This window comes from Pan troglodytes, chromosome 1 (genome assembly GCF_028858775.2).
Source record: "Pan troglodytes isolate AG18354 chromosome 1, NHGRI_mPanTro3-v2.0_pri, whole genome shotgun sequence".
In the NCBI taxonomy this organism is placed as follows: domain Eukaryota; kingdom Metazoa; phylum Chordata; class Mammalia; order Primates; family Hominidae; genus Pan; species Pan troglodytes.
Genome location: NC_072398.2, coordinates 199,268,386 through 199,287,834, shown reverse-complemented (window position 1 = coordinate 199,287,834; position 19,449 = coordinate 199,268,386). Strand labels below are relative to the sequence as shown.

Sequence of the window (19,449 nt, the reverse complement as noted above, 5' to 3'; positions counted from 1 at the left end):
CAGTCCTGCTCACTCCTTTCCTCCACCCCCAAAACATACCCAATCCTAGGACACAGCCTCACTCACAGTAAGGGTGGGCTCCAGCCCAGCTTGCCCAAAAGGCATCCTAGAGTCTCCTGGAAAGCCCTGGGAGGTTGCCATGGAGACCGGAGGTGGCACTCTAGCCCAGCCCTGAGTTCTATGGTTCAGACCCCTTACCACAGTAAGAGCCTAGACTCTCTGCCCATAATCTCTCTGTAGCCACGAGAAGTACCCAGCCCCTCTGCCCAATTCCTCTCTATGATCATGCCCCCAGGTTTCTTTGTGTGTTGGGGGAGGTCCCTCAATGGTCACCCTGGGCACTCACCCTGGCTGGTACAGGATCACCAGGCTCCCCTTTGGGCCCTGGCTTTCCAGGAAGTCCAACAAAGTTCTGGAACCCTTCAGGCAGTGTTGGGCACACTTCACAGGGGTCACCCTAGCAGAAGGGAGAGGCAATATGTGGACAGGGTGGGGCTGAGACCCCAGGGAAGGCAAGGGGCCTCTTGCGCAGACCAGCCCTAGACGTTGGGTCCACCAGAGCCCCACCCCCAACATCAAAGTGGACAGCAGGAATGCCGCTGGGGCTTCCTGTTCAACTGACTCATTCATTCACCACAAGATTCCAGGGTGGCGCAAAACTACATCCTCGCCGTAAGCCTTAAAACATGACTGTGCCCCACTGACAGACATGGAAACTTGGGCTAAGAGAGAAGCTAATTGATCTGGCACATTCATAACCATGTGTGTGGTGGAGGCAGAGTTTGAACCCAGCTCACCCCTAAGCCAGGTTCTTTATGTACTCACTGCACATGGACATCAGAGGAAGAACGGGTGGGGGTCCCCTGAGGAAGGTCCAGCACCCCTACGCCTAGGGCCCTTGATGCTCACTGTCATTTGCAGAAAGGGGGTCCCATTCCCACCCCGATCTGGGCAGCCAGGACTAAGACTCACCTTCTCTCCCTTCACACCTGGCTTCCCCTGTTAGAAAAGAGGCAATGGGCATCAGTGCCAGGGCAGAGGGCTGGTGTGCCAACTGAGGGCCGGAGGACCTAGCCCCTCCCTCCAGAGGCCTTGGAAGAGCCGACCCTCCCCTGCTGGATTGGTGTCACTCACAGGTTTCCCACCAGGGCCTTCCTTTCCTGGGATCCCCGAGCTGCCCTGTGGTCAGAAGAAAGGATAAGGGGGGGAGCCTTCTGGCCAATGCAATCTCGGTGCGTTCCCCCTTCCCCACCCGTGCCCCTCTGTGATGGCAGAACAATCGTTGCCAAATCTCTTGTTGCCATTTGTTCCATTCGGTCGGTTCCTGTTGCCTGCCCTCCGTGTCTAACCCAAGCCATTCTAGGTTTCAAAGGAAGGGAGAAAATGAAGCTTCTGTGTGCCCCTTCACTGGTGCACAGGTTAAGAGGTGATCCGCATGACCCCAGCAGTCACAGACAGAAATTTCCAGAGCTTTCTGCACATCCAGGCACAAGGCTCTAAAATGAGCTTGGGCCCTCCAGCAAAGTCCACTTGGATCTTTACAACACTTAGGTCTGCCCAACCCTATACCTGGAACACAGGCGGAGGTTGCAGTGAGCAGCTCAGTGAGCACTGGGATGGGGACAGGACGCTCCCCGCCAAGGGGCCTGGCCAAGCCGAGCCCAGCCTCCTCCTCCAAAGGCCCGGCCTCCTCCCTGGGACTTGCTTCCCCTGTGGGAAGCTGCCCCGGCCCCTTCTCTCTCCTCCTGTCAAGCATGGAGCTCCCCACGTGACCACACTCCCACCTATGCTTACCTTGTCTCCCTTGGGGCCTGGTGGGCCACCTGGATCCCCCTGAGGGCAGAAACAGAGTCACGTGGAAGTTTCCAGGGACCTCTCGCTACAGCGAGATCTTCTACCCTCACCCTCTCCTCCAGCCAGGATCCCTGGGACAGAGCCTTATCTTCCCCCCTTCATTCCCTGGCCAGGGTGGGAGAGCGGTCTCTGAGAAAAGCACAGCAGGAGAAGCAAGGGGGTACTCACCGGGGTCCCAGGCAGTCCCATCCCAGGGGGTCCAGGGAGGCCGGGGGGCCCAGGCTCTCCTGCCAGCCCCTCAGGCCCAACAAAGCCAGGGTCTCCCTGGCACAGACATAAGGTGGGCATCAGAGAGCTGCCACCCCGGCCCTGCCACCCCATCTCCACCCCGCAAACATCCACAACTCACCTTCTGCCCTTTGGGCCCAATGACACAGATCTCTCCTGGCCGGCCCTGTGGGGGGATAAGGGGGAGGGTGTACAAACAGCCCTGAGGCCTGGCACCGCCCCACTGGGAGAGGTGAATGCCCACCTGTCCCACCCTCCCTGCCCCTCCCCCAAACCAGAGCCCACCCTGGTGCCCCAAGGTCAGCACATGTCAACCTTATGGTGTTAGAGGTTCGGGGCTCTGAGGCTGGGAGTGAGGGGGCCTGGGCTCAGGTCCTTTTCTGTCCCCTTCTTGCTGTGCCTCCTGTGGCACAGCCCCTCCCCACCCTGTCTGAGCAAGGGGAGGGGGCTGGATTCCCGAAGGTTAAATCCCAGCATTCTCAGACCCCGTGCTGCGGGTTATGGTGGGGAAGGGTCCCAGGCACCTACGTCCCGGCCTGGCTTTCCCGGCACGCCCTTGATGCCTCCGTCGCCCTTCTCGCCTTTCTGGCCCTGGGGAAGGAAGAAGCAGAGTGACCAGGATGAGGGAAGGGCCTGGGACAGCTGGGCAGCTCCATCTGGTGGAGGGACAACTGCCTTCTAGACCCCTGGTCTCTGTCTCCCCTGAGGGTGAATGGCTTCAATCACCACGGGAGGGTAGACAACAGGAAGAACTTCCAGACCAGCCAGGCCACTTACTGGGGGAATCTGTGGCATTTCCCTCTAGGTCGGCTGGGTATTTGGACGAGGCAGGGTGACTGGGGTGGGGGAGATGGGGGAGGGAGGGTCCTGCCAGCTCTGTGCCCACTGACACCCTCTCCTCAGAGAACCCCGACTCCTCCTTCCTCATGGCTGTAGAGCCTGCAGACCTCCCTGGAAATCCCCCCTCCAAATCCAGGCTTGTTACCTTCTCGCCTGTTGAGCCTGGGAGTCCTGAGGGTCCCTGAGATGAGGAAGGGAGACAGAGGAAGGGAGGGTAAGGCTGGGCCCTGGACCCACCATCCCTGCCCTATCCCTGGTCCCACACTCACCAGAGCTCCTGACTCCCCCTTCTCTCCCTTCGGGCCTTCTGCACACTGAACAGGGGAACACAGTGTTGAGAGGGGCAGAGGGTCACCTGACGGGCTGCCAAGCGCACAGTCCCTCCCCAGGGGCTGGCCCCATATTGGCCCTGAAGCAGGCATCACCTCCAAGTCTTACCTGAAGCGGGGCATCCGGGGAGATTCGAACACAGTCATTGCCCTGGGAGTAGGGAACAAGGGATCAGGGGTGGGAACTCCTGGGGAAGTCCCCTAGATGTGTTGTGAGGAGGATCGGCCCGGGAACCCCATAGTCCTAAGTATCCCTAGAAAAGGGGGGCTTCTACACCCAAACCCCTAGAAAGACCCTGGCCCTCACCCCCCTCCCGTGATCTGGGCCAAGCTGCAGGCTTTCTGCTGGGATGATGGGATGATGGCTCACATCCCACCTCACCCCAGGGCACAGCTGGCAAAGGTCCTGCCACGGGCAGGGCTGGGACACTTACCCGTGCTCCCTTCTCTCCCTTGGAGCCTGGTGGACCAGGCAGGCCCCGCTCACCTTTCCCTCCCTGAGAGTGAAACCAGAATGGAAGATAGGACCAGAGGGGGCACATGGGAGCCTTGAGAAAGCTCTCCCCACTTCTGGCCCCCTCCACCCATCCCCCCACACATGGGTACGCAAATACGCACACATGTGAGCAGTGTCCTGCCCCACGCCTCCCCCCACCACACACAAGCATATGGATTCCACACCTGTTCATCCACATGTCCTCCCACCCCAAGACGCTATATTTGGCAAATCTACAGTCTCAAGCAGGGGGGTATCCCATCCCCCACACCCGTACCCAAGCACATCAGCTCACACACAGCACAGCTGGAGGCATATGGACACACACATGCACGGTGGCAGAAACCCATGCTGGCTGAGTGTCAGGCTGCCTGACTTCAAATCCTGTACTTGCTAGCATGTCACTCAGAGCAGGTCATGTCGCCTTTCTGAGCCTCAGTTTCTTCATCAATAAAACGGTATTGACGAGCACACACAAGCACAACTCACAGTTGCATAGCTTCGCTCCCCATCACTCACAAGCTCTGCAGCCTCGTTAGGCCCACAGGTATATGGGTTCAACTCCAGCCTTCGTGTGCCACACATATGCAAACATGTGTCCCAGAGATGCATGTAGCCACACCCACACATAATCATTCTAACACACCCTGTCAGACATATGTGGGCACAGCTGGGCCTCAGTTTCCCCTGAAGTAAAATGATAGCACCCACCCTGCAGGCTGACTATTGAGAGGGTTCAAAAGGGTAATAAGTGTGCATAGGTGTGGCCTAGGGCCTGGTGCACAGAAGGGCCTCAGAAAAGGGCAGCTCTTAGCATCTTTGTACACACACAACCCCCTGCTTTCTTTACCACGCATACACTTAATCACCCTACACACATACAGGCTCAGGTGGCCCTGATATAAACACACAGCCACAGGGTCACATGCTGTGGGAATGGCTGGGGCTGCTAAAGAGGACGGGAATGTCCTGTTCTCCATTAGGACTCACCTTGGGGCCAGAGGGAGCAAGTGTGACCTGAGGGGACAGAGGAGAGGGCATCACACTTCCGGTAGAGAGAGAAAACCAGGGGCCCAGAGAAGTCAAGCAATTTAGACAGGGTCACACAGCATGGTAGCAGGACCAGCAGCCTGTATCCCAGCCCCTGCTCTGCCTCCCAGGCAAACTAGCAAGCCGATTCCATTTCCTCAGCCTGTAACATTTGCAGAGGGTCTAACCTACCTCCTCTAAACTGCCTGGCTTTGGTTAGCTCCGCCTCCCAGTTGCTGGGATAACATGGCTGCTTGGTTTCCATGGTAACCTCTGCACATCTGGGGACCATCAGTCTTAACAGATTTGGTGGGGGACTGGATTGAAAGAGGGAGCAGGGAGCCTAGGAGGTACTCCTGATGTCCCCCAAAGTCAGGGGGCTTGGAGCTGAGGGGAGCTGGGGTTGTGCCCTTGGTGGACCAATGTGGCAGGTCAACTCAGAATGTTAGGCCCCAGAAAAATGGTGACTCATGCTGCCTATGGAAGAGGCACAGTTGGGTGCCAGCTGGGCTCACACTGAGCCCCTCTCCTTGCCCTTCTGGACCCCCATAGGAAGGCTGGACCAGGGCCAGCTAGAAAGAGACAGCAGGCCCTGAACCAACGCTGTGGGAGCCCTTGCCGTGCTGAGCCAGCTCTTCCCCTTCTCTAGGCCTCCAGGAGAATGAAGGAAGCCTCCACCAGGGCAGGGGCAGAACTTGCAGGGAGTGCAAAGCTGCGATCAGCAACCAAGGCGCTGGTCCTGCCGGCCACCATCCCGTGCCCATGCCCTGAACCCGAACACACTGCAGATGACAAGGCAGGTCACAGGCTTTCTTCCACACAGTCCTGGCTTGGTGGAGATGGCAGTGGGGGTTAAGCCCGGCTCTGGGAGATGGGCAGGGAGCGAGTGTGAAAGTGTACAAAGACCCCCTTGTCCTCACCCAGGAGGCTGCCAAGCCAGCTCTAGGCAACGTCCACTCCCGGCTCTTGCCCGCTCCACCCTGCACACCCTCCATTCACTCACATTGCTGTCCCAGGCACCATGGACACAGGGCGGACACTGAAAGGGAAGAGCAGGCGAAGAGGTCAATTCTGAGCCCCTGGGGTGAGCCCTCCCCACCTCCATCACCACCAGGCCCACAGAACATCACACATGTCTTGAGTGGAATCTGAGGGGAGCCTGAAGATAGGAATCCTATAAAACAAGCCTCACCCCTCATTTCCCACCCACCCAGCCCGACAGCCATTTTTCAGATGGGGAAACTGAAGCCCAGAGAGGAATAGCAATACGCCCCAGGTCACACAGCATGCTGGGGCAGAGTACGGCCCAGAATCCAAGGGCACCGTGGCTGAAGGCTGGGCTCTCCCCATGATGCCTGTGGCCATTTGCTGCCAACTCAGCAGGAGTGTCCTCCAGGGCTACCTACCCCCCAACCCAACGAGAGGCAGTGGACAGACAGGGCCCAGCATCAGGCCCTCAAGGAATGCCAGGAGCTGTGTAGTCAGCCAGCACCCCTATGCTGAGGATCCGTGCCCAAAGCCTGGTGCAAAGGGTTCATGCTGGCACCTCCCCTGCTGCCAGTCCACTGGGAGGCTTACCTCATCGGCTGCTGTCTCCTGATGGACCTGAGGAAAGGGTGGGGGGTGTGGGAATGGGCAGGGAGCTCAGGGGGCCGAGCACTGTTTCCAACACCCCTACCCCCAAACCAACAGGAGTGGGCACTCTAGAGAGTGCCAGGCACTGCGTCTGTCTCACCCCCATCCGTCCTTCTTGATCAGAGCTGGCACCTACATGTCCTAAGCTCTGTCCAGGAGGTGGGAAAGGCGGGAGGAGAGTGGGAGTGGAGCACCTTATCCCTGGGGTTTACAGGGGCACAGAGGGCAGACTGAGGGCAGGTAGGCTCCTCCCCCCACCCCCACCTCTACCTTTGCTCCCCTTTCTGCCTTCTGGCTGATTCTTCCCGTCAGCTGGGCATCCACCTGGGCAGACAGAGCAAAGAGAAACCCTTGAGGAGGGGGAAGTTCTGGGGTCCAGGCTGGAAAGGGGCACCCAGGCAGGGGGCATGGGCCCCAGGTAACCCCTCAGCCTGGCATCTGGCACCTCCTGGGGCATCAAGGGCCTGCTCAGGCCCCTGTGGCTGCCCCAACAGGTCCCCCTCCTTCCCCCCCCACCCACCCATGTGATGTCAGAGCCAACAAGACCATGCATCAATGGGATCCTGTGTTCCTGCAGCCCAAGGCTGGGCAGGATGCCCGAGCGGGCAGGGAGAGTGCCCAGCCAGGGGGTGGGGCTAAGGGAGGAACCAGACTTCCATGCCACCTCTAAAGAACCTGAGAGTGGGCAGACAGCTGGCCATGGTGCTGGGTGTAAAACCAGTCTGGCCCTGGCTCGCGCTGGGCCCAGGAGAGTGAGCCATCCCTGGGGGGAAGCAGTATGACCTGACCTCTGATCCCAGGTATCTCTGTTCTGGAGAAACTGGCTTTGAGGGACAAGCCTGGTCCTGCCCTCATCAGAAGAGTCTGGATGGCATCCGTGAGGGTCTAGGCAGTGCCAGAGCTAGATGGTACCACTCTCAACACCCATAGGTAGGTGGGCACAGGGCCACCCAGTGGTGGCCAGTGGGCTGCCTCTGCCTCCCTGAATCATTTAGGGGTGGTGTACAAATAGGGAGGGCTTCCAGTGCCCCTCCTGCCCTGGGCCCATGGCCAACTGACCCTGGTGGCAGACGTCAGTCAGCTCAGGGGAGGGGTATCTCACTTGTGCCTGCCTGTGCTGGCATCCACCTGTCCTGCCCACCCACCTGGCTGTTTTGAGGCTCCTCCAGGCAGAAGCAGCGGGTGTAGACCTTGCCTTCAGACTGTGGATTGATCTCAATGAGCTCATTGCTCTGGGTGTCCCGGCGGGCCTTGGAGGTCTCTGGGGGGCACTGTTTGGTGGAAGAGCGGGGCTAGGGTCAGTACAGGAGCAGACTCCTCCTAAGACCTCCAGGCATCACCTTCCAGACCCTCATCTCCAGCACAGTGTGTCCCTGGGCAGCCCAAGGGCCGGGCCACTCACCCCTGCTGGTAAAATCTCACAGCAGCCCTCCTCCAGCACGAGCTCCGGGTCACAGTAGATGTGCACCTGCTGAAGGTCAAACTGCAGGAGACACACACATCAATTTCACTTCATTTTATCAAATAGCTCTGTGTCCTGGCCCCCCAGGAGGCACAGAGATGTCTCTGCCCCAGGATGTGACCTCAGGGTGTTTCCAGTCTGGCCTGGGAGACATCAAAAATAGAGTTGTCACCAAAGGCAGAACAAAACTGCGCACACAGGAACGAGGGAGAGGAGGCCCAGAGGAACAAAAGAGGAGGAGGTTCCATTCATGCTGGGCTTTGAAGGGCTGGTAGCTACTCAGCGGATGAGTATGCAAGGAAAGGCATTCCAGGTGGAGGTAACAGCGTAGGCAAAGGCACGGCAGTGTGAAAGCACTGGGTGCGCTGGATGGCTAGGATGGAATTGATCAGAGCAGAGCTGCACGGAGAGATGTAAAGGAAGACGGTGCTGCAGACACTTATAAGGACCAGATCATGAAGGGCCTTGAATGCCAGGTGAATATGTTTAGGCTGCATTTGGAGGGCAACAGGAAAGCAGGGGAAGATTCTAAGCAGCAGAAGGACTTGTTCCGATACAGATTCCAGGAAGCCCACTCAGGTTCCCAGAAGGCAGGAACAGAGGTCAGGGCCTGACCTAGCACTCACCGAGACAGGCTTGCCCTGCTCAGCATCCAAGCCTAGAAATACATGGCCCACAGGCCTCATGGGTCGTCGGGGCCCCAGAGGCTGGGAGGAGGCTGAGCTGCAGTCCACGTGCACAGAGGCCACACGTCCAGCCACACTCAGCATCAGCTTGTGCCAACGCAAGTCGAAGAGCTGGGGCACTGGGAAGATGCAGGACACAAAGTCGCCATCCTGGCCCTGGGCCCTGAGCTCCAGGCTCCGCTCTTGGCTGTTGACTTCCAGGGATATCTGGGTAGAATTTGGAAAGGGAAAGGACAGAGATTCAGAGCTCCAGAGTCACACCATGGGCACGTTCAGGGACCTTGAACTCATTTCACAGGAGGGGAACTGAGGCCCAGAAAGAGAAGAAAGCTGGCTGGGGTCAAGGAGCTATACATCCTGAAAGAATGAGGTAGGTACTGGTGGGCTGGGGACAGGCTTGAGGGTAGGCACAGGATGGAGCAGGGAGACCCCAGAAGTCACAAGCCGGGATGAAAGGTGGGCTGGACTGGTGCTACCCAATGCCCTAAGAGGCAATCAGGGCACAGGGGAGGTTCACCTGTGGATACCCATTTGCATCGGTCACTTGAAACAGATACCACGTCTTCTGGTGGGTGTGTTTCTTCAGCAGTAGTGTCAGCACCAGGGCAAACTCCTCCGGGAGACCCCGAGGGAATACTCGTCTGGAGATGGAGCAGGGAGGGTGCCCTGAGGCTCCAATGAGGACCCAAATGCTGCCCACTCTGAGCCCTCAGGACTGCTGAGCCTACCCAAGACATCCACAGGCACACATCTTCCATCATATACATTCATTCACTCTCCATACCTTTACTGAGTGCCTTCCGCGAGCTAGGTGCGGGTCTGGCTGCTGGGAATAACAGTGGTGAAGGCTGGGTGCGGTGGCTCATGCCTGTAATCCCAGCACTTTGGGAGGCCGAGGTGGGCAGATCACCTGAGGCCAGGAGTTGGAGACCAGCCTGGGCAGCATGGTGAAACACCATCTCTACTAAAAATACAAAAAATTCGCCAGGTGTAGTGGCAGGCGCCTGTAATCCCAGCTACCTGGGAGGCTGAGGCAGGAGAATTGCTTGAACCCAGGAGGTGGAGGTTGCAGTGAGCCAAGATCACGCCACTGCACTCCAGCCTGGGCAACAGAGCAAGACTTGGTCTCAAAAAGAAAACCAACCAACCAACCAAACAAACAAACAAAAAACCCACATACACAGTGGTGAAAATACAGAGGCACTGCCTGCCTTCATGGAGCCTTCAAGTCTGATGGGGACAGGGAGGCCATGAGCAAAGAATCCCCAGAACGACTATTTCGCTATCGCATTGCAATTTGAATAAGTGCTTCCAATGAACCCAGAATACCCTAGGTGAATAACTGGACCAAGGGTGGAAGGAGAGATGCTGAAAAAAAGATGGAAAGGGTTCAGCATGACTAGAGCAGCAAGAGATAAAAAAGAGCATTTTGAGAGCTGAGGTTGAAGAGGCAAGCAGGGGCCAGGCCAGGGCTTGTGGGAATTTGGACTTCACACACATGGGTGCACACACACGCATGTGCACACACACACACATGCACACACGCACATGACTCTTGCCAGGTTCCCGCCCACATCCTGTGTTCTCACAGTGCCCATAGGATGCAGACCTGTTCCCACCCACTGCTGGCCAGAGACAGGGGAAAGACAGAAGGTAGGTCTGCCAGGTACCACCTCTCAGCCCACCCTGCAAGCCCAGGGGTGGAGACCAGGTTGACTCCTGGCAGGGGGTGGGATGAAAGGACCCACAGACAGGCCCCTGGGCTTAAGCCCCACATCTGGAGTTGCTGAGGAGTGTGGCTGAGGTCAGTGTTGATTCTCAGTGGTCACATGGATGCATTTACCGCGTGGGCTGGGTCACGGGGGCCGCCCCCAGGCGCAGGATGAGAGGCCCCTTGGGGTTGCGGATCTTCTTGATGGCAGACATCTTCATGAGGCTGAGTCGGTGGATGAGGTTGAAGCCTTTGGGGGAGACATCAGGTGAAGAGCTCAGCTGAGCTGGTGGAGAGGGGTACAGATCACTCCCAGAGGAAGGTTGCAGGGACGGCGCGATGAGATGGTTGGGTGCTCACCAGTCACGTTGGCTGGCAGGCTACTACTGTGTTCCAATTTGAGTCCTTCCTGCTGTGAAGGTGGGCATTGTGCACCTAGAAGAGAAGGGGCAGGGGGGCATTAGGTGCGCTCAGGCCAAGGTTGCTGCACGGCTGGACGCTTGGGGAACCTGGGAGGGAGCAAGTTTATAGTCCTCACTCTGGACCATCAGCTAGATCCTGCCTTCACCACCTGCCTTCTGACCCTGGCTCCCCAGGAAGCCTGGAGGCCCCCAACCCAGCATACAGTTGGGAAGACTGAGGTCCAGAGACTGAGGCCCAGGCCAAGGTCACTAAGTGAGCCAACAGCAGAGGAGGCCCAGAACTCCAGGAACCCAAATCTCCCAGCACTCCAAGTCAGGAGCTAGGCCAGCAAGGGAGAGAATACACGAAGCTCTAGGTGGCTCTCGAGCACAGATGGAGTGGGGAGCTGTGTATTTACACATGTGCCCCCTCCATGACATACAACCAGGTGGGGGGCAGAGGAGCTCTTCAGGGGTAAGGAAATGTCAGAATCATGCACATTGTGTGTTATGTACAATTATATGTACGTGTCTGTACATGTGGGAGTTGTAGGTGCCCATGCCACGAGGGATGACATGTGCAGCTGGCACACGTGTTCTCAGCAATAGGAACATCCTACATCCAAATCAGACAAGCAGGCCAGACACAAGTAGGAGCCAACAGAATGAATATTTACCTGAATAACCACCTTGTGAAACAGCGAGAAGAGATTGAGGGTCTGAGGGGACCACAAGCTCAAGGGTACCACCAGGGCCTTGGAGCTCCAGGAAGGGCATATTAATGGGTTAGGGCTCCCAGAGAAGGAGATAGCTTAATTCAGGTTTCCAAAGCCCTGAAAGAACAGGTGGGTAGCCATGGGCCTCCCTCGCCCTGGGGCTGACTGAGCAGAAGTGTTGGGGGAGGTGCTACAACAGGAAAGACAGAGGCCAGAATCAAAAAGGCCTTCTCATCAATGCAGAGGGATAGGTGGGAGAAGATGGTGAAGACAGCTCCTAGAAGCTGGCCTTGCACTCCCTGGCTAGACTGGCTGGAAGAAGGAATCCTGGGGCCCTGGGGCCCGGTCCCAATGACCCCACTGCACTCTCCCTCCCCCAGGTCTGGTCAGAAAGACCATCACTGTCTTCAGCATCACAGCAGCAATGGGTGACTCACCCCTTGGCAATGGGCCCAGATTCCTTACAGATGTTGAAATTATCTGCCCCATCCCCCCCAGGGGACCCAGTGAGGGAGAGGAGAGCAAAGCTCACGCACACACAAGCAGAAACACATATGTGCACATACAAGGGGCAGGCGGCCACACTCACCCCGGGTCCACAATCCCTTTCACCTCAGCTTCTTGGTTTTTCTGCTTTTCCTAGCTGGGTTTGGGTCCTAGGAGTTCTGTTCCTGCTTGGCGAAGCAGCTGAGCTACTGAGCCCAGAGGGCACCCAGCAAGGCCAGGCAAGTTGCCCGGTCAACTTCCCCTGGCTTTGGGCCCTGGAAAGCTGCACCCTCTGTCTCATCCAGAGTCTGGGCCTCGGGGTGGGCCTTTTATTAGAGATTCAGGGCCAGCCGTGGAGGAGGAGAAGCACGTGAGCTAGAGGGATGGAGTCTCCACCATGAAAAGGATCAGCAGGACTTGGGGTTCTCTGGGGAGGCGGTGTCCTTCTGCAGGGAGAGCTCACTGCCTGTTCCTCCCCACCCCACTGGTCCTACCAGCAATGTGTCCACAGGATTGGCTTACGTATTGGGGTGGGGGTTTGTTCTCTTACACACAGAGACACAGGAATACATACGAATGCACAAAGCCAGTCTGAGAGACAAACACAGAGATGCTCAGAGACATAAACGTACGAAGACACACGCACACACACTCTCCAGCTCACTGCACACAGGCTCAAGGGTGCCAACACCTCAGATCACCCTGAGCCCAGCCCCTAGACTCTGCTATAACTGCCCACACGAGCACACATACATGGTCACATATGTGCAAGGACCCCAGCACCCCAGGATACCAGTTGCAGGCCTGTGATACTCTGACTCTCCTGTGTCATCTCACCTGTATTTGCCCCATGGCCGAAGGTAGCCCAAAGACCGAGCAGCCACAGGCCAGGAGCCCAGGATACCCACATCCCGGTCCAAAGAGGTCAGCTACAGCCACAGCACCTGAAAACCACAGAGACCGGGAAGGAGGATTTCTGAGTTCACACAGCACAACTCCACACGTGGGCAAGTCGTGGACAGCCTGTGGGGCCCAGGCACTGGTATTGGGGCGGCAGGAGGTCTGGCCAGGCATCAGTCTCTCTCAGAGGCCCAACCACAGCCCTTGGGCTAGGATTTGAGCAGAGGTGATATTCAAAATATTTAACCACCGGTATGGCACGGATACCAGCTTTCAGGCAAAGCAGAAAGCTGCCTACTGCACTGAAATAGTGTCCAGGCAGCATCTGGCTGTGCCAGTGGATACTTGCTGGATTGGGAGAGGTCTAGAAGGTCTTAGAAGGCCAGAGAAGTTGGAATAGTGATGAGGGCTTAAAGAAGAGGCTATTCTTCAAGACACGTGGAACTATTTCAAGTCTAGCATCTTGTGCACTGTCCTGGTATGTATACCAGCCTGATACCTTACTAGCGCACCCAGCTCAGCCCAGGAAGCCCTCCCAGGCACCCACAGGGTCAGGGGCTGGTGACTGGGCTGAGATTGTGGGCCACAGCCTTCCATAGGGCTGTGTGGGGGCCAAGGAAGCTTTCCCCATAGGTATAGTGGGCAGGAGAGCAGGTCTCTAGGGCTCAGGACCTCATTGCCAGCCACCCCCGCCCCCAGCTGATGGATGCTTGTCTTTTAGTTTTATTAAACCCTGATGGATGGGCCCAGATAAATCGATGCAGGCTCAGCAAGTGGCCAGCAGAGCCATACATCGTCTGGCCTCCCCCAGGACAGGCAGCTCACGTGCACAAACACAGAGCCATGCATGTGTCAGCACAGCACATGCAGATGCGCAGGTACATGTACATAAGGACACATATGTGGTACCAGTGTGCATACAAAGCTATCTGCACACAGGCATGCTCACGGAAACATATGCTCGCTGATATACCCAGACACACCAGCTTGCATATACCCACATGCGCACAGCCAGCCTATGACCACTCCTCCTGTAGGTCTTCCTGTTGGGAAGTTCTAATGCAAGTCTGACTGCATTCCTTCCAACTCTAATGGAATCCAATTTTCCTTCCCTCAATCATGGATAGGAAATGAAAACAGAAAGGACCCCTTACCCCAATATATTTGGAGATAGGACTCCAGCCCCCTTCTCCCTGGGACAGAACTGTGCCCCCAGCCTGCCTATTCATCCCCCATCCTAGTGATATACACATGCCAGCTCTCAAACCCTATCCTGGTCTTCCTCCTGCCAGCCAATAGAAGGGCTGCCAGCTGTGGCACCATGTGGGTGCATGTGGAGGCGTGAGGATGGATGTGATCCTGTCCCCTTCCGGCTCCTAGTCTCTGGTCGCCACTCCTCAGGCTCCAGCCAGAGTGCAGGGCTGCAAGGACAGAGCCAGAGAAGCTTCCAAGGAGACGGCTCACCCCAACACAGAGGCATAGATTTGGGCGCAGGGAGTCAGAACCAGGATGGAGTTTAGAGCTCATCTCGCTCTAGAGAAGACGACCAAGGCCCAGAGAGGGAATGCCACTTTCCTCAGGTCACACAGCAAGTCTGGCAGAAAGGGCCTCTCAGCCCAGAGCCCTGCGGCCACCCACTGTATCCCTACTTACCGGTGGCCGGGGATCCCCCCACCTCACTGAGCAGTCCAGGCAGCAGCCGGAGGAAGCAGAGCCCAGGTTCCTCAGGTCCGCTGGGGGTTCTCTATCTCTCCGTGACGGTCACGGGTCCCCAGCTTCCTGGCGCTCGAGCTCTCCCGGCTGTCTGCTGCCCGGCGCACGCCTGCCGGGGACTGCCGGCCACTCCGGGTGGGGGAAGAGAGGCGGTTCCAGGGGGCTGGGGGCCTGCCAGGGACACTAATGGAACACAGCTGGACCGGCCCGCCAGGGAGGAGGAAGAGGAGGGCCTAGAGGGGGCTCCAGCGGCAGCAGAGGCGGCTGGACTGCGGGGTGCACAGCCCCGCCCCGGGTCTGGCCGAGCTCCCAGGCCCGCCCCTCCTGCCTCACCGCCAGGTGAGCGAGCCTCGAGCTAGGCAGGACCCTACGTGCCCAGAGCTGCCCTGGAAGGGGGCTCCTGCGGGCCCTTTAAGAGCCAGGCCTGGAGTTTGAAGTGCTCCCCCCTTCCATGTCCCTGGCTGGGCCCCCAGAAGGCTGCGGGGTGGGGGGGCGGGGAGGGGACAGGGGTGGAGGGAGCAGGGTAGAGACCCTCCTCCCAAGTGCGTGGCACCCATGATGTGGCTGCCGCCCAAGCCTCGGTGGTCAGCTTTTTCCAATTCCTCTGCCTAACATTCCCAGTCAGTCTGTCCCTAGGTCTGTCTGTACTGGGAGGAGGAGGGTGGGAACCCCCTCCCTCCTCCGTGCTAAATTAACCCCCTCTGCTCTGGCCTGACTCCCAGAGAAGTGAGACTGAGGGAGTCCCCTTATTCCTCCTTACTCCATGAGGTTGGAAGGGCTCAAATCCCTGGCCCCTGCTCTGGCTTTGCGGTTCCAAATGTGCTGTGTAACCATACTCCGTTTTCTCATCTGGAAGATGGGATCGTGAGAGTATATGCCTCATAGACCTTTGCTGTAAGCAGGAAATGGGCCAAAGGCTGTAAGCGCTTAGCACACGGTCTGGCACATGAGAGGAGCTCAGTAAATATTTGCTGCTATTATCGTTATTACTGTGATCCCTGGCAGGGGACGGGACTGGATTTCAAGCCTTTACACCAGCACTGGGGAGGGACCTGCTTTATATTCACGGTCCAAGGACGCAATAGGAATTGAGCTGGGCTGAAAGATTGGAGCTCTGAAGAGGAAGGAGCCGGTAATGTTCCGAGTTCTGTCCAGAGGCAGGGCCGTTGACCAAGGTGGAATCCCCACCAAGGGTCTCCTCCCGCTGTAGACCGAAAGCAAATTTATTGGCACCAAGGCTGAGGATCCACAAAGTAGGTTCAAGAGGCCATGAGATGCTGGGCTGAAGAGGGAGAAACTGAGGGTCCCCAATTGAGGGGGGCTCTGGGGGCTCTGTGGAAGCAACGCGCCCAGCCCTGTGGCCTCGGCTAACCCGGGGTAGGGGGAGGTTGTAGGGGCAGGCCTGGGATTTCCCGCCTCCAGACCCAGAGGCGCTGAGTCAGCGGAAACCCCAACCACGCCACAGAGGCGCCCCACTGTGGTCCCAGTGAGGAGCTGGCCCCAGATGTGGCTGTGGCAGTGGTGGGGCCTGGGAAGTGCTGAGCTCAGCAGGCGGGAAGCGGAGGGGGTGGGGCCTTCTGAGCACTCTGGCCTGCGGGGTGGGTGGGCACAGGCCCCGCCTGCCCTGCCAGAGGGTGCTGCCCCAGCAGTGGGCACTTGGGAGAGGTGGGAAACGCATATAGGTCAGGCTCTGTGCTGAGAACTTCACATATGCTAACTCCTTCGATCTTTACAACAACGCCTTAAGGCAGAATTCCATTTTTATTCCCAAACCTGCAGCACAGGAAAAACACAACTTGCCCGGGATCCCACAGCTAGTCAGTGGTGGAGCAGAACTCATGTCCAGCCAGCCTAGACTCAGCACGTGCTCTTAACCACCATGCCATCCTGACAGCTCCCACCCATGCCCCAGACAGGGCAGGTGGCTGGGCCAGGGATGGAGGAACCTGAGAAGGGAGAGCCAGATGCCTTCCCACAGCACCCCAAGGGTGCTCACAGGAACAGCCAAGCCTGGGACACACCTTACGCCTAGAAACACTATCATAGACAGTCTAGGAATGTGCCCATGCCCCTTCCTCCCTTCCACACATACGTGCACACATCCAGAAACATGCAGTCAGGTAAAGTTCTAGCACAGCACTTGAGTACGCAGACTCCATATGCATGTATAGGCACTCATGTTCACACAGACACACCCTGGCCCTAGAAACAGTTACACACAGATGTGTAGAGACTCAAGATACGCCTCCACATCAAAGATACACAGAAACACATGTAAGAGCCCAGATTACCCCACAGAAATATATCCCTGGACATATCCAAACACAGGTGCATAATTCTCAGAATGCATGCATACAGCACTGTATATACTCGAATGTGCACACACAGACGCATGCCTGTACACATAGACATGTGTGCACATAAACATACATGTGACCACAGGCATAATTACTCAGATATGCAAGCAGAGAAGCCTGCAGACCTGCAGCACATACATGTGTGCACACAGACATAGACGGCCACACAGACTCGGCTCCCAGAGAAACAGCCACTGGGACATGCACACACTGACACATGTACACACATGCATACATGCAGCTATGCCGACACTTTTACATGCAATCAGTGCCAGAAAGCCCTGCACGCCAGCAACCCGGGTATCCCATGAGGCTGGGCTCAGCGCCCTCACCCCAGATGGCATCACTACGAGGTAATCAATGCTGCTAATCACCACCAGCTGCCCTGGAGCCTGCATGCTGCTGCTGCATGGGGCTACCAAGGCCTTCTGGACGTGGGGTAGTATGCCCAGATGTTGGCAGTGCCCAAGGGCCCTCCGCCCCCCACTGGGGAATCCCTGTCTGGCAGGGGCAGCCCCTGGGGCTGGGGCTGGGGCAGGTTGAACAGCCAACCCAGGGCCTGGTCCCAGGACAGGCCCGGGAGCCCCCACGCGTTCAAGCAGAGATGGTGTAAAGTTCTGAGGCTTCAACAGTGGACCAGAACCCCCACATGTACACGTGCACACCTGGGCCCTGGCATATGCGCATACGGGCTCACACGCAGACACATCACACATGATTGATTACTCTTCACAGATATGCCCTTCCTGACTTCCTCATCCCTTTAAATGCCACCATAATTCATTCTGATGCTCAGGTAAAAACCTGAAAACCTTGGCTCCTTTCTTTTCCCTACCACCCCCATCCAATCCTGTCAGTTCTACCCCTCAAATACAGCCCACGTCCATCCACTCCTCCCCACCTCCACAGCTGCAACCCTCACCCAGACCATGATCATCTTCTGCTGGGCTGTTGCAAGAGCCCCCAGCTGATCTGCCTGCTGCCTTGGGGCCCCACCACCCACTTACTTCCCACCTGGTGGCCAGTAAGACCTTTTCTTTTTTCTTTTCTTTTCTTTTCTTTCTTTCTTTCTTTCTCTCTTTTTCTTTCTTTCTTTTTTCACAGAGTTTCGCTCTTGTCACCCAGGCTGGAGTGCAATGGCGCAATCTTGGCTCACTGCAACCTCTGCCTCCTGGGTCCAAGCAATTCTCCTGTCAGCCTCCCAAGTAGCTGGGATTACAGGTCCCCACCACTATGCCCGGCTAATTTTTGTATTTTTTAGTAGAGACGGGGTTTCACCATGTTGGCCAGGCTGGTCCTGAACTCCTGACCTCAGGTAATCCACCTGCCTTGGCCTCCCAAAGAGCTGGGATTACAGGCGTGAGCCACTGTGCCTGGCCAGTAAGACCTTTTCAAATCCATATCAGCTGGCTTCACTCTGTTGCATCCATCTTCCTAGAATAAAGCCCCAAATCTTTCCCTTGGCCTTGCCAAGTCCTTCATGATCTCGCCTCTGTCTTCCTGTCCAGCCACCTCACCGCAAAAGCTGTAGCCGCCCACTCACTTCCTTTCTCAGCCCTGAATTCACTAAGTTCACTTTCCCCTCAGCCCTTGTGCACCAACTCTTCCCTCTGCTGGCGAGGATTTGCCCCTCGTCTTTGCCAGGCTGGCTTTTTGATATCCAGGTCTCACCCCCTAAGTCAACTCCTCAGAGTGGCCTTCCCTGACCACTAGATATGAGGAGCCCCTAGTTGCTCCCCATCACATGATCCTGTTTTGGGGTTTGTTTGGTTGGTTGGTTGGTTTGGTTTGTTTTTTTTTTTTTGAGACAGGGTCTCATTCTGTCACCCAGGCTGGAATGCAGTGGTGTGATCATAGCTCACTGCAGCCTTGAATTCCTGGGTTCAGGTGATCCTCCCTCCTCAGCCTCCTGAGTAGCCAGGACTACAGGCTGGCGCCACCACTCCTGGCTATTTTAAAAATGTTTTTGTAGAGGCAGGGTCTTGCTATGTTGCCTAGGCTGGTCTTGAATTCCTGGCCTCAAGTGATCCTTCTGCCTCCGTCTCCCAAAGTGCTGGGATTACAGGCGTGAGTCACTGTGCCCAGGCCGACCCTGTTTTAAATTTCTACATAGCTCTGGTATTTGTTTGTTTGTTGTCTTTCTCCACTAATAAGCACGAAAGCTCCATGAGTGTCCCTGTCCACCATTAATACCGTCCTTCAGCTGAGCCTGGCATCCTGCAGGCACCCACTATTGAATGAGTGGCTAAATGCATGCAAGCAGTGTCCAAGCACACAGACACAGCCTTGCACTGCAGGAGGTATGGCATAAGCACACATGAGTATGCACGTGCGCTCTCATATGCAGACACACAGTTGCAGCTTCGGGGTCACAGAGGAGAGACTGAGACCAGAGGATCAGGGCTCTCTCTGGCTGCTTTGGTTTCTCTGAGTGTGTCTCTCACTGTCTCTGTCCTCTGTCTGTGTGAAATCTCTGTGGCTCTTTCTTCCTTCTCAGCAAGTCTGTCCCCATCTCCAGCTCTCTCTTTCGTAGGTCCCTCTGTTTTCCTCTGTGTTTGGGATCCTGTGTATCTAACTTGGCATCTCTATGTCTCTGTGTCTCTGGT

The 19,449-nt window shown here is 56.8% G+C and overlaps 1 protein-coding gene across 8 annotated transcripts in view; it reads right to left on the bottom strand.

Annotated features, from left to right (window-relative positions):
• COL16A1 (collagen type XVI alpha 1 chain) overlaps positions 1–14,623 on the bottom strand; it is a 51,483-nt gene extending 36,860 nt beyond the window's left edge. For 7 of the 8 annotated variants that reach the window (XR_010154602.1, XM_016957964.3, XM_016957971.3 and 4 more), the window contains exons 1-23: positions 14,427–14,623; positions 12,711–12,817; positions 10,631–10,705; positions 10,403–10,520; positions 9,077–9,200; positions 8,500–8,766; positions 7,814–7,894; positions 7,557–7,682; positions 6,682–6,735; positions 6,355–6,381; positions 5,780–5,815; positions 4,738–4,764; positions 3,686–3,748; positions 3,361–3,402; positions 3,192–3,236; positions 3,068–3,103; positions 2,611–2,673; positions 2,204–2,248; positions 2,023–2,118; positions 1,795–1,833; positions 1,135–1,179; positions 973–999; positions 347–457 (exon numbers count right to left, since the gene is read on the bottom strand). Coding sequence is in view for 7 of the 8 variants with exons in the window: in XM_016957964.3 (XP_016813453.1) it covers positions 347–457; positions 973–999; positions 1,135–1,179; positions 1,795–1,833; positions 2,023–2,118; positions 2,204–2,248; positions 2,611–2,673; positions 3,068–3,103; positions 3,192–3,236; positions 3,361–3,402; positions 3,686–3,748; positions 4,738–4,764; positions 5,780–5,815; positions 6,355–6,381; positions 6,682–6,735; positions 7,557–7,682; positions 7,814–7,894; positions 8,500–8,766; positions 9,077–9,200; positions 10,403–10,520; positions 10,631–10,705; positions 12,711–12,783 (1,620 nt within the window). In the remaining variant the exon portion in view is untranslated. Of the gene's footprint in view, positions 1–346; positions 458–972; positions 1,000–1,134; positions 1,180–1,794; positions 1,834–2,022; positions 2,119–2,203; positions 2,249–2,610; positions 2,674–3,067; positions 3,104–3,191; positions 3,237–3,360; positions 3,403–3,685; positions 3,749–4,737; positions 4,765–5,696; positions 5,816–6,354; positions 6,382–6,681; positions 6,736–7,556; positions 7,683–7,813; positions 7,895–8,499; positions 8,767–9,076; positions 9,201–10,402; positions 10,521–10,630; positions 10,706–12,710; positions 12,818–14,426 lie in introns of those variants that run through there. The other variant, XM_009452723.4, reaches the window with a different exon arrangement.
• Positions 14,624–19,449: the final 4,826 nt, after the last annotated feature.